The sequence below is a fragment of the Streptopelia decaocto genome (assembly GCF_964273445.1).
Source record: "Streptopelia decaocto genome assembly, chromosome: 1".
Taxonomy (NCBI): Eukaryota; Metazoa; Chordata; class Aves; order Columbiformes; family Columbidae; genus Streptopelia; species Streptopelia decaocto.
In genome coordinates, this window is record NC_138663.1 from 32,837,199 (window position 1) to 32,851,722 (window position 14,524).

Genomic DNA, 14,524 nt, shown 5'->3' on the forward strand with positions numbered 1-14,524 from the left:
TCTAATGAGCAACGGTCTCATAAAGCGGTAAAGAGACATTCAGAGGAGTAAAGGACTTCAAGCCACCTTGGTGTCGGTGCGTGCTTGATGGCATCATGCAAGTTCTGTACAGATGAAGATTCCACAGTTACATGACCTGTGTTGCCAGCTCTCCTGATTTTATCACAAGTCTTAAAACAGGGGTTTTTGTTGTTTTGTTTTATTTCGGTTTTGTTTGTTTGTTTTTTCTATTTTGCATCAAAGTCTGAGCCCCTGAATTCAGTGACTATGTGAGAATTTTTGGCTTTCATGTTTTTTAAGCTAAAGCTTGTGATTGCGGAGAAAAAAAAAAAAAAAAGGTTGCTTCTGCATAACTCCACATCTAAAAAAGGAAGTAAATAAAATAGTACGAAGTGTAATTTTTTTAACCCATCTTTCTACTTCAAACTAATAACATGCTTCCTTAGGCCTGACTTGTGATTTCTGAATGCTGTAAATTGGCAGTAATGTTGAATTAACATCTGCAGCTTGTAGCTGATATACTTCAGGGTAATTTTAAATTTACTATCAAAAGCATATCTTATTTTTACTGGTGAGTACCATGTTTTACTCCAATTTCTCTGCATCTAGGAACTCCTAGCAAGCATCTACTCAGTATTAAATATTTTTATCCTGTTTTGATAGCTGCTTTTATCTATGAACATCAAAAATAACTTGAATCCTTGCATCTGCTTAACTCATCTGGATTTCCCTTGACAGATGGTTCACTGCAATGTGTGTATTTTCCTTCTTGGGCTGCTGTTTATGAAAATACATAGTCTATCCTAGTTTCTGTAATAGCCAGGGAAATTTGTAAGAGTTGAAAGTAAATTTTGTTGCTTCAGATTCTTTCATAGTTAAAAGGCACTAGGGGGCCTGGCTGGTACCCTTTAATAGCAGAACTGGAGATCCAAGAGCATCTGCTGTCAAATGTATGGATAAGTTTCAAATAGGAAATGTTAAGGTTTAGCTATCAAAACAGATGGCACATTTTTCTGGCCGTTTATAAATGTGTTTCTGAGCACTGATCTAGCCAGAGTGCCCTTCTGCACAAAGGAGAAATTATCACCTTCATTACTGGTGAGTGCCTTGCACGGCTGGCTTGTGGAGTTAAACCAAAAGTGTGTCTAGATTCAGGCCAAGCATCACCTACACAGGGAAGCCTGAGGGAGCCTGTGGGCAAAAATAGAAAGGTTAGAGGTAAAAACAAAGCTGTCCGTGCACACAGATGTGAAAAAGCCTCAGAGGATTTGAGGCTTAGTTCAGCTGTGAGTGGTCTGTATGCCTGTATCTAGCTAATAACGCTAACGTGACAGAATAATGTTTCGGAGATACCTGAATGTTTTACAGAGGTGTCTGAATGTTTTTAGATGCAAATTGCAATTGAGATAAGAGTCTAAAGTCAACATTTCCTACACTAGCCTCTGGCTGCAGTTACACAGCATGAGGCCACTGGAGTCTATCCTTAATAAGTGGGATTTTTCACATTTCTTCTTGACCTCAGGAGAGATGCTAAGGACTGGCTTCTCCAAGAGATCTCTCTTTTTTTTTTTTTAGGATGTGACTGCTTTGTTGCAGAGTGGACATACAAAATTAAAAATGTTCCAGAATCAGCAGCTGGTGTGGGGTAGTTGGATCTGTGGAATCTGCCTCAGATGCGCAGCAGATCAGCTGCATGTGGGACTGTGGAATGGTTGCTGAACGTCTCATAGTCCTGATCAGCCTTTTTGAATATGAGCCCTGCTCAAACATTTTGTCCAGCTGACAAAAATAGGTTCCTTTCTGGAAAAGGGAAGATTAAAATCCAACCTCTTTCATCACGAGAGATCCACTGGCATTCATGTGCAGTGCACATTTATTGTTCAGATTCTGCAGGGCAGAGAGAGCGTTTCTAAGCAGAGTCCCACATAGGCTGGTGTTCAGAGCATGGTCCTACAATGCAGGTCCATACCAATGTAAGTGGAGATAGTTCTAGTGTCAAGGTTTCCCTTCTAGTGAGTGCCTTAGCCATGAGGATACAAACCTCCTCAACAGCCATGCTTGTTCAGAAGATAGGGATCCATTTTTCAGCCCCAAGTAGTGGCTGTAGACTACAAAGCCTAGAAAAGGAAGTCATGTTCTGCAACACAGTCTCACAGAGACACTCAGTATACACTCTTGGCTAGCTACGTACCTCCAATTTTTCATTTTGGGGATCCTTATTGCACCAAATTTCAATATTGCAGCACATTTCCCAATATACCAAACCAGATTCCTGATTCTCCAGATATCATAAATAGCATGTAAGAACTTCAGCGCTGTGAATGCCAGTGATCAACCTGGTCTCTTTTTAGGTAGTGCATGGCTGAATGACACAGCCTGTTTTACCATCTGATTTACTTCACTGAATCTTCATTGAAGATTCTGCACATAATTATTTGCTGAAATTACTGAGTAGCCTTTCAATCTTGAGAGCAAAATGTACTACATTATTCCAGTTCAAATCGTGTCTATGAAAAATCCCTGTGCTTCAAGAAACACTAAATGGTACCAGGTGTATGCTACCATTCTTGGCCATACAGACCTCACTGGAGCAGAACCAACCCTAAAGCAGTAGTGGTACTGATCCTACAGAAGATGGTTAAGAGACAAATTAAATGTCTTCATAGTGTGGGAATCCATTTTCCCTTATCACCTGCAATGAAATTTGAAGTGCTGTAAAATGAATTATAAATATATTTTAAGAAAGTTAATATCTATAGTTTTGTAATAGAATTATTCTGACTCGTCACAAAACTATAAGCTTGAGCTTGTTTATGCATAAGATGAGAGGTCAGGAGTGACTTCTAATTTACAAAGTTTATTTCCTATATAAGCTTGATATATGACTTAAAGCTTGCTTAAAAAATATGCTAAAATTCAGTTGCAATAGAAAATCATTTAATAGATATAGATTATACACATGTATAATGTGTATAGATTAGACACATGTATAATGTTAAAGCTTGGTCAGTATAATAAGTCTCAAAAATTACTTGTCATGGGGAATTATCATCAAATAGATGTTTGTGAGTGGAGACTGTCAGACCTCTTGGTTCAGTCTGCTTCAACATGTTTATCACTGATCTAGAAGGATTGCTTGGTAAACTGGGCTTATTTGACTATTACACCTGTTAGTACAGCAGTAAAGTACATGTCTTTTGGACAGACAGCAGAGGAGACTCTATTGTAGAATGAGGCAAATACTTTCTGTAAGTAATGAAGACAGCACTAACTCCCAGTCATTTTGTGTCTAAGGAGATTAATGCAGCCTATGGCTACAGGGAACATTGAGTAGGTGTAGGAAGATGTCATTGGGTTCATACATGGTTATACCGAGACTGTTACTCATATACAGTATTTGGTTCTGGTGACAACAGTTTTCAAAAGAAAAGGAAAACTCATAGAGCTCATCAAGCATGACAGTGATGCAGAAGATGGAAATATTATCTAGAAATGAGAAATTTAAGGAGTTCCAAGAAGATCCACTATAGAATAGAGGTGTGTCTCAGGCAAATAGCTGCCACTTAGACATACAGCTTGTGATTCATCTTAATTAACGGGGGTTTCAGATCTAAGCTGTTTTTCTAAGTACCCTTTATAGTCCACACAGACCCAATGATCCCAACAGTGCAGCTTAGGGCTGTGCTTCTGCCTAATTCTGTCTAGGAGATGAGTGAAGGAGTTTAAGTTCATGCTTTTAATGAAACCAGAATAATTGAAATGTTTATCTCTCTTGTATCAGGTGAGCATTCAAATTTTTAACATTTAAACAGATCCATCTTAGAAGAGATTCACAATTATGAAAACACAGTGTAGGGTAGGTACAACATGAAGCCTGAGATGAAGCGCCTGGCTACCTCTATTCAATGTTTGCAGTGTTTTCTGCTGGCTTCTTGGTCAACATCTTCACCAGCAGCAGGCTGCCATCTCAAGTCTTACTCGTTAGAGTAAGAGACTTAGTGGTTTGCACTACAACATGTTGCATATAGGACAATGTGGTCACACAGGTGGTTGTTATGAAATCCACTGGGTGTCAGTGGTAGGTCATAGCTCAGCATTGCAATGTCTAAGTTTCCTTTGTTGGTCATACCTGAAACCTACAATCAAGAAAACTGTAACAATTTCTTTATAAAGGACATCTCAATAATGTCCCCATTTCATTATACTTCTCATTTTGGTCTTTCAGCTGTCTGTTTTCTCCCTACACATCTTCAGTCTTGCCATGTCTAGCTGAAGGGAAAGAGCAATACTAGTCCTACATAAGTTTTTCCCCTTCCTACCATCCCAAAGTTCTAGCAGATCTCTCTGGAATGATGCCTGTCTTCACTCTGTGGAAACATAAAGTACCATAGATAATATTTTGATGAAGCCAATGGCAAAATGATGAGAAGATTATTTTTTTTTAATGAGCTTATGATGCATTTTCATGGGAAAAGAACATGGCTAAAGGAATTAACCTGGGGGCAATGCAGCAAGGGGTTGCTTTCTGGTTGAAACAACTCTCTGGTGGAAATGCAGAGAAACAATTGATTAAAAAATGTTCTTTCAGAAAGTGCCCAAGAGAACAACTACAACAGAGAAAGGACGTTTTGAATGGAGTTAATTCGTATTTTCATTCAAACTGGCCATGGATAAACAGAGAATGGTTCTAACGTTTGTTTCATTGTTATTTGTGTTTAACCTATTTTCTTAAGTAAGTGAGAATTATATGATCATTTTCTCTGTGTAGGTTGGTCTCACTCTCTATCCAACACTCAGTCAGCATCAAATAACTTTTGAACCCACAGCCGGTTTAAAACAAAAAAAAAAAAAAAGAGGGCAGGGATCTGAAAAATAGTGACATTATTATTGTATCCTAAGAAATGGCAGTTAAGTAAAGGAGAGTCATCTACCTTAGTGCCCAGCTGAGGAAAAAGCAGGAAGAAATCAGTTATTATATTTTGTTTGACAGCTGCCAATTTTTCAGTGAATGTGTGTCTCAGCCAGCCCATCAACACACACTATGATATATTCTGTCTGTTGAAAGGTCATACATTATGGGGAAGTCAGGGTTATTCTGATGGAGAGAAACACAGGGCAGAAATCCACAGGAAGCAGTATCAAACTAGATTGTATCATTTGTTATTGTATTTTATATTTGAGCACCATTTTCAGTGTCTTGGTGTTGACTCAAGGAACTTGAATATCATAAAGTGTGGTAATAATCTTCTAAAACCGTATTTTTCTTTAACAAGTCAATTATAATATTGATGAAAACCCAAAGCGGGGTGGGGGGGGAAAGATATGTTATTCAGGAATTATGTTAACAGGATTGGCTGCAAGGTCTTTTCAGTGCAGTTTGTTTTCTGGATTAGTGATAATAACACAAGACAATTAACATCTTTGTTAATTTTCAGTCTAAGTGTAATCTAGATTGAAGAGGACTACTAAACACTATTGCTGAAATACAAGTTACCCTCTGCACCTTTCTGGAGCATTCTAGTCTTACAATATGAACACACGGACTTTCAGGAACTGGAATCCTTTTATTCTTTACCAAGCCAATGATCATTTGATACTCGGGTGCATTCATTTTCTTTTTCACTTGAGACATAATTAAATACTATTCCAGCATAGATCAATATAATACATCACCAGCAGGAGCATTCCTACCTGAATGTCCTTTCACATAATGCTGACACGTAGATTTGCTGAGTTCTTGGGTGGTACCAGTCAGCAGTGCACAAGTAAGATCTTCACATATGTCCAGCTAGAATGCAAGAGAAGCTTGGACTATGGAAATAGTGTAATTTGTTTTGTGTAATCATAGAATAATCTAGGTTAGAAGGGACACCTGGAGTTCATCTGTTCCAAAACCCTTCTCAAAGCAGAGCAAATTGCATAAAGGTGTCTTTCATGTCTTTTGGATGCCTGGAGGAAGCATGCAAAAGAGTATTTTTAAATAATAAAGGAGAAAGGTTTCCTCTGCCAGTATTGCAGGAGCTCAATGTAAGACCATGAGTCACTCCTTGGAGGAGTTTCTCACTACACGGACTGTAAGAAAAGCTAAGCTGATTAACCTCCCAAGACTACAATCAGCCCTTGCTGTTTCCTGAGGGTATAATATCTCTAAATCACAGTTTATCTAGGTGCCCCCACTCAAATATTTCTATGCACCGTGGTTAGTATATCAAACAATCTCTGTACATACTCCTAAAATTTGCATAATTGCCAAACCCAAAAACTTCAGTCATTCCTAGCATAGAATCAGTGCTATCAAATATGACGTTTCCATGGAAAATTTCCATGTTACTATTTTTTAAGCCCTGGAATTAATGCTTTTTAAGGTTAATTGATCTGTACCACATCACCAAGGGTCTAATCAACAGGTAACCTACAAACTGCAATGTGAATTCAATTGATATACTGCTGTGCTTGTGTTACAAAATTATTTTATTATGCGCCCAGACCTAATCGTGAAATACTAAGGGATATTCAGCATAAATCTGACTATGGTGGAAATTTTATTACAGCTTTGCTTTACACATTAATAAAAAAAAGGGATTTTTTTTCCTCTGAGTAGCTTTTCATATGACTTCATTTATACTACTTATAAATGGATATATCTGGTGACAGAACTTTCTTTTTCCAAACAGGCAAATGGTTTAACTATGGAATTATCTTCCTTGTTTTAATCTTGGATCTGAATATGTGGAAGAACCAAATATTTTACAAACCTCATGAATACGGCCAATATATCGGTCCTGGACAGAAGATCTACACAGTGAAGGACTCAGAAAGCTTGAAAGACCTTAATAGAACTAAGTTGTCTTGGGAGTGGAGATCCAATAACACTAACCCACTGACCAACCGGACCTACGCCGAAGGAGACATGTTCTTGCACAGCAGATTTACAGGCTCTAGCCTTGATGTCAAATGCCTGGCTTTTATTCCAAGTTTGCTGGCTTTTGCTTTGTTTGGTTTCTTCATCTGGTTCTTTGGGCGATTTCAGAAAACTGACCAAGGCATGGAGAATTTAGACAAATCTTACACAAGGATGAAACGAAAGTCACCATCAGATATGGGAATGACACGAGAAAACACACAGGTGTTAGTAGAAGAACCATTAAGTTTTCAAGAACCACATCTCGTATCCATAAAATCAGACTTAAGTGAAATAGTTTTTAATTCTTCTCTCCTAACTTCTGAAAACTTGAACGCACAACTGAATGAACAAGATAGCCCTTTACAGCCAGTACCAGAGTCCTCTGTCCCTAAGAGTAATCCTGTGACATAGAGGGAAATACCCAGGAAAATCAGTTTAAATAAGCAGTTACTATAAGATTTCAGTTTTACCTTTTGTAAGTTAGGATTTACATAGTGTTTAGAATAAGAAACTCAACCTATACCAAAAGGTGCTGAGCATGCTTTTTCTAGGAATTTTGGGTTTTATTTGTATGATAGTATGTGCCTACTGTATATCTAACATTCCTTTATAGATTGCTTCCCAAAATTGCACAAGGTGTTTATTAATACATTACCTTAACTGTACAATAGTGTATTAGATGATTACTTGCAGGTATAAAATTCTACCGTGGTGGTGCCTTGAGACATTAAACTGTTTTTTAACTCAACACCAGATGTATAGCACAGTTCTTCTGATCTCTTTTGCAAAGCTTTTTGTATATGGTTATTTCAAGTATCATTTGATGTCTTGACAGAGGAGATAAATATAGTTATTCCTAAAGAAGTGTTTATGTTAGGACATCACAATTTGACTTTGTTATTTACTCATCTGTGAAGCCAGTGACTTTGATGACCAGACTGCAGAGAAGCATGTCAATTACATTTTAATTTTGGCTGGCTAGCTGCCAAACACAAATACAGATTTATTATGTGGTAAACAGCAGAGTGATAATAAAGCACGGGTCACTACTTGTGAAAATATGACTTTCTCCATCAGTAATAGCAATTAGGTGATAAAACCTAATTATATTTTTCCTAATTAAAGATAAACTGCTCCTTGATTAAAAGTTTTGCCCTTCACCTTTTAGAAACAGAGGTGAAAATACATGGTCAAAGCAACTCCCTCCATCATTACACCAAACCTATGCCACATCAAAGAGCCAATGGAGTGATAACAGTAGAGGACACAAAGCCCATTAAATCCAGTATTTATGCGGATCGGTGCAGTTATGGTCATACTCCAAATACTGAAGAAATATTTAAGGGTTTTAATTAAAACAGATTGATAACTGAATTTTATTGTACACTTTTTTTTTTTTTCCTTCATTCATTATCCATTAGTAAGTGTAACCTGGAAGCAGAAACATAAGAAACTGGGGTTTTTTTGCTTTTTTGAAGGGGACTTTCTAATGTGAATTCCTCTGTTGTATGATCAAACTATATGCACTAGAAAAACTGCATATCTAAAACATCAGAAAGACTCTGATTTACCTCTAATTTAGTTCTATAAATTGTTGTTACAAGTTACTAAATAATAAGTCATTTTTAAGCCTGAATTATTTCCCTGTCATTTACTGGTGTTGCTGTATTTTGTCTTTGTGACTTTTTTATCTCCACTGTTTTGATCTATCTGCTTTTAAGTTTTTGGAATGCTGAATTTAGCATGCATAATACAACTATGCATTTATTAACTGTCACTTGAGAGCCAGTTTTAATAAACATCATTCAACAATTGTTTATTATGAGGCAGGAACATACTCTGTTAGTTTTGCAATTTTTTTAAACATTTTACCAATTCGTTGTCCTATTTAAAATCATAAATACTTCTGACACTAAAAAAGACAGACAGTATCACAGTAATGGCAGAATCAAATATTTTCCCTATGGAACATTTAATATTTCATCAGGAGAAAGTTCATTTTATAATCACACTAAATTTTTATCTATTACAAATTATGACTAAAAATAAATGTGTCGCTTTTGCCTACTGCAGCCTATAAACTTCTTTAATTGACAAGATATAGTCAAAGACAAGCCATTAATTACTAATGGTAAAACACTGTGTGATCCTGCTTGTACCATGTAAGAGGTGACTGTATTGATGTTTGACTTTCAAACAGAAATTGATTTGTTAAGTAGTTATGGAAGTGACTGATTAATTTTGCAGATACGTGCTTCTCTGTATGTTTTGGACACTGTAAACCCAAGTACTGAAAATCTCCCATTAACTCATTTCTCCTTTTTGTGTATGGGAGTGGCTAAATCCATTAATATGCAGTCAGAAAATGAAATAATTGCTTGAGCCTTACAGCTTGCGTGATTACATGACTCTGAGAAAACTGTTATTAAGCAACTGATCCGCAGCTAAAATAATTCTGTGACCTCACATTGAGTTAATGCTTTTAAGGTCTTTATAAGCCTGCATGAAAGAGAGAAAAGCATCAAGTAATCCTAGATTTTGCACGAGTATTTAAATTAATGGTCAAGCAGAGAGACCGCTTATATCATGAATTTGTAAGAAGCTGAAAGATTCAGTGTAGCCACTTACCATGGTCAACTCATCAATTTAATGAAAGGAGAAAGGACTCCTCGCTTGTGTGGGAGTCTCATTTGTAAACACAGGCAGAGGTGGGAGAAGAGATGGGTGTTTCCTCTCCACTTGCAGTGCTGAGTTTGAGAAGCCTGACTTAGGTGGCTAGGTTTGCCCCGAGCTCCTGAAGCAGGCAGAGACTTGGGAGCTGAACGTGCTAAAGGTGATTCAGTACCTATCTTTAGTCATTTATCTCTGTATAAGTAGGTAGCGCAACTCGGCAGGAATGAGTTTGTGGGTTTGTGGAGTGAAACAGTTGGTGCTGAGGACCCAGTACCCACAGTTGGTGAATTTCACTGTTTTACTCCAGTTTAGCTCCTGTCTGGTCCTGGTAAACTGAATGCACAGCAGTGGCTGGAGTGTTTCAGACAAATCTCATTCATGTGCAGAGACCATGGAATTTGAATTAGCAGAGAGTAAATGGGCACAATCTAAACTGAATTCCTGAGTTGAGCTACTAAAGGAGAGACATCCTCAGACTTCTCCTGAAGCAACTTGTCTTCCTTAGTGGACTATAGAAGGATCCATGGGAGACTGGGTGGCTAAGTAGGAGGCCTAAAATTGGTTACCCAAAATGGAACTGTTCATCCTCCAAGTACATTCATTGTTTTCAACTGTTGTTTATTATTAATATTCTGAAATGCTTCGCTAACTCAAACCACTCTGAAATGCTTTCTAGTCTAGTACTCATCACTGGGACCTCAATACGTATGGTTGACCTTTTCCTGAAAGTCTAACGACTACACAAAATTTTTATTATTTTTTTTTATTTTCCCAAAGAAGTTGAAGAATCCATAGAAAGGAAGAAAGTTGAGGAAGTGTTACTTTTTCGCACACTGCACAAGTCCCTATTCCGTCCTTTATAATAAACCATCTAGCAGCTGCCATCACTACAGGGCTGGCCTGCATCTGCTTTGTCAGAGATCAGATTTGGTACAATAGTTCTTTTTTTTACCACAGATACACTGTACAGTGATGGATGATAGATACTGCTTAAAATAGCACACATAGAAGACACATCTCTAGGCTAAGCACATAAGATTTATGAGCCCACAGGTGCCTATAAATTGCTTTAGCATCCTCAGCAATTACCTTTGCTGAGACAGAAATGCCATGGAGCAAAGAGAAGGTAAGAATGCTTGTAGAACATACCTTAAATATAATATTCATGCTTATGAAAGTGTATATGTATGTCTAAAATCCAACTGTATAAGACTTGTATGTGTAAATATGTTACGAGTCTAGGGATTAGTTGACTTGGGGAAAATCACTGAGTCTCTTAAGTAGACAATTCACTACTGCCCCCTTTATTCTACACTGCTCCACAGAGTTACTTACTCTGGGTTACTTCATCTCCTCTGCCTCCACTTCTATTGCGTAGAAAATGCAAACCCAAAAAAAGTTTGTGCTTTCCCAAATTATGTTTTTGTTCAATTTGTGCAGAAAGTAAACTTGTTCTGTTTTAAAAGATTTATCTTCTCTCCACCTGCTCTGGGCTACTGCACCGTACTACAGTATGTGTTGAATTGTTGCTTTCCCTGCAGTGAATACCTCCATCATGACAACCACCTGGAAACAAAGAGCACACACCTCTCAAAAACTGGAAAGGCAGCAATTCAGATATGTACTAGATTGGCAAGCTCATCTTCCCACAAGTGAACAGGTTATGACTCACTAGTAAAAGATGCAACAGATTTTTAATACACTGCCCTTAATTTTAACGACTTCCTAGGAGGGGCTCAGTGGGAGAGAACTTTTTATCTCAGGCCATAAAGCTGAAGTAGTTACAGTCCTGCAAGCAGAGTGTTTCAGCTTCTTAGGTTGCATTTAAAAGTAACCAGCTTAAACTTTGAGCAGATTGAAAGAACCATAAAAATTAGACAGACCAAACTGTGAATAAGAATATAAAGTTGATTCACTTGTAGCTGCCCAGTGTAGGGAACAGACAAAACACACATTCATCAGATGTTAGAATGACCCTGTGCTTGGGATTACAGACAGTGACATACAAAGATTCAAACTGTATTTATTAACAGTTACAGTCCATTCATCAACAGGGATGCCACTGTAAACACTAGACAGACCAGCTCTTCTAACATACGGTCCCATTTCCGTCCATCTATTCTAAGTCATAAATGACAACGGGGTTGTTAAATTCCCTGTGCTTTCAAAACAGTCCTGTGGGGAGCCTGGGCTCCCTGAATGTGACATGACATGTCATTGCAGTGCTTAATATACAAGCTCTGAGTAGGACAGCCAAGGACAGGCAAAAGGAGGAAGTCTGGTCTGCGAGTTCCAAGGCCTTGATGTGCAGATGAATGCATTATGTAACCATTTCAGAGGCAAATCAATATAAATGGAAGTCCTTTTTTATAGAAACACTGGGGGACAAATGGAGAGACAGCATATTGCTATAAATCTTTTCCATCTCCTTCAGCTATTCAAACATAAGCAGCAAGTCCCTGTTCCCAAATGCTCACAAACTATTTTCAGCTTCCAGATGACTTTTAGGTGAGTAGCTTATCTGGGTGACTAGGTTTTAACACCAGCTTATTTCCCTCCTAATACTTCCTCTGCATGGGGGACATCAGCAGCTTTTCACCATTTGAGGGAAAGGGTAGATTTCTGAATGGGAAGCAGGGAAGAAATTTATGAAGGAGAAACCCCCAGGCTGCTGCTCTCTGCAGAAAACTCCTCACTGGAGAGAGGAAAAGCATGAATCCAGCTGCTTTGCAAAGAGGAGAGTAGTAGCATCAAATCCTTTCAGAAATATGTTACAGCAGCAGCAGAGTCACAGAGATGCTCTAATCTCATGCTTTTCCTTTGAAGTCTGGCAACTGGGGTCTGCGAAGAGCAGCCTATCTGATTCCTGCAGGCAGGTTATAGACCTTGGTCTCATGCTGCTTTGTCACATCTGGATCACTTATCTGTATATTGACTTCTTCCTCCTCTTCCTTTTTTTTTTTTTTTGCCCCCTAAAGTTTGTTTCATTCTTCTGTTTTTATACCAAATAATTTTTTATTGTTAGTGACCTGAACCAGAAATCACTCACCAAAGGCCCATAGCTGCTGTTATTGATGCAGTACCATCTGTACACAGGCTCTGTCCTGCCAAGGAGATTCTGCCAAAGCAGCAACAGGTACCTTTCCTAAAGCTCTTTCCTAAAGCTCTTAGGGACAGATGACAGATCTAGCATGAAAGTCATTCATTGCAATACTGTGTGGTACATCCAGAAAGGTTTTGGGTCCTTCTAACCAGGTCCCTCCATTAAAAAGGAATGTTTACAGACAGGTTTATTTTTTATCAGTTGATGTATTTACTCAAGAAGATGCATAATTGTAACTTGCTTAAAACAATCAGACCCCGTCTCTCCTGCTGCAAGTGACCTGCCTTGCTGTCAGCCACATTCAAAGGAGACATGGGCCCTATGTTTTCCTCAAGTTTGCCCCTGTTCTAGCTCTTCAGTTTCCAGGGAAAAGGGACTTCCAGCCTGTTCATGCACAGAGCCCCAGTGTTTCCTGCCTTGCATAGCTTTGTGGATGGGTATTTTAACAGCGAGCAGGCTCCTTCACTTCAGACAGACAAGTGCTGCTGCTCTGGCTGGCCATGGTATAATTCTTACTTATTGTAAGGGAAATCAGAAAGACAAGCAGAAAGGAGTCCTAATAGTCAAAACTGAAATTCAATACTTGTTTCTAAAAAGTCAATATTGGCTGCTTTTTTGTTCCCTCCTTTTTACCATTTTTCAGAAAGGCACTTTGAAATGGATCAGAACATTTTCTCAGTTTTTAACTCCTTTTTCTTTTTTTTATTGTTTCTTTTTCCCATGGGATCCTTTCCCATCATTTCTTGCTGTTTAACTCTGATTGTCAACATCCTCCAAATGCAGTTTCCATTCAGGTTCCTCCTTTTCTTTCTGCTTACCTCCCCTTCAGTTTCATAGGTCCACAGGATAATTCAGATGGGTCTCTAGCAAAGCTCTTGCACAAAGCTGAGTCAGCTCTGAGCTCCAGTCAGGATGCTCAGGGTTTTATCTTTGCAGTCTTGAAAATATCCAAGCATGGAGACCGCACAACCTCCCTGGGCAACATGGTCCAAAACCTTGTCAGTATTGCTGTGTAAATGTTGCCACTGGTAGAAATCTCCAACAGAGATTCCAGTAGTCATGAGTGGCAATGAGCAAACTACGTGCAAAGCATGATGAGTGGCACAGTGTGAAGCCAAAGCTATCAAGATGTGAGCATGGCTCTGTACAGGGACACTCTGCCTTGTGAGAGTGAACCTGTACCAGCTCTTGCTGGATGCTACACAGGCATAACTGAAAACAGAAAATGGCATGCAAGCATTGAAAAAAGTCAAGATAGTTTCTTTGTGATGCTGAAGTTAATTGTAATTATATTTCATACTGATATAACTGCTATCTGTTTATTGCCTGGTACTGTATTTGCATATTGAAGAAGTCAATTATCTCTTCAATTTGCAATCCTTGGCTCATGTAATCAATTACACTGAATGAATGTTTAAAATTACAAATGAAAGAATCATACTTTATTATATTTCATCTGGGAAAACCAGTAGCACCCATTAATAGAATGGATTATTACATTTTTCGAAAACCTGTACGGAGTGGTCAGTAGGAAACAATTTGAATAGCTGAACTTGTGCATTGCCTGAGCCATTACTCTGTACAACCATACTGTGATCTTTATTAACTGAAAAATCATTTAGATTAACTGAAAAAAAGGCTTCTTTCTTCTCAGACTTCCATTTGGATTGACTTTCCATTACTGGCCTCATATACGTCTGCACACGCAAGAGTGTTAGAAGTGGTCTCCAAAAGGAAAAACAGATTAGAAACCAATGCTTGCTTGTAATGTGGGTGAAGGCCAGTCTGGTCAGGTGTTTGGTTTGTTTTAATTAAGGTTTACATAGTGCAACTAAAGAGCACTT

At 38.2% G+C, this 14,524-nt stretch overlaps 1 protein-coding gene across 2 annotated transcripts in view; it reads left to right on the forward strand.

Annotated features, from left to right (window-relative positions):
- Nucleotides 1-14,524, forward strand: part of TMEM117 (transmembrane protein 117) — a 242,914-nt gene that overhangs the window by 200,153 nt on the left and 28,237 nt on the right. The window contains exon 8 of one of the 2 annotated variants that reach the window (XM_082043447.1): nt 6,675-7,652. The exons of the other annotated variant lie outside the window; for it this stretch is intronic. Coding sequence (XP_081899573.1) covers nt 6,675-7,315 — 641 coding nt within the window. The 3' untranslated portion in view covers nt 7,316-7,652. Of the gene's footprint in view, nt 1-6,674; nt 7,653-14,524 lie in introns of those variants that run through there. 2 annotated transcript variants of the gene reach the window in all.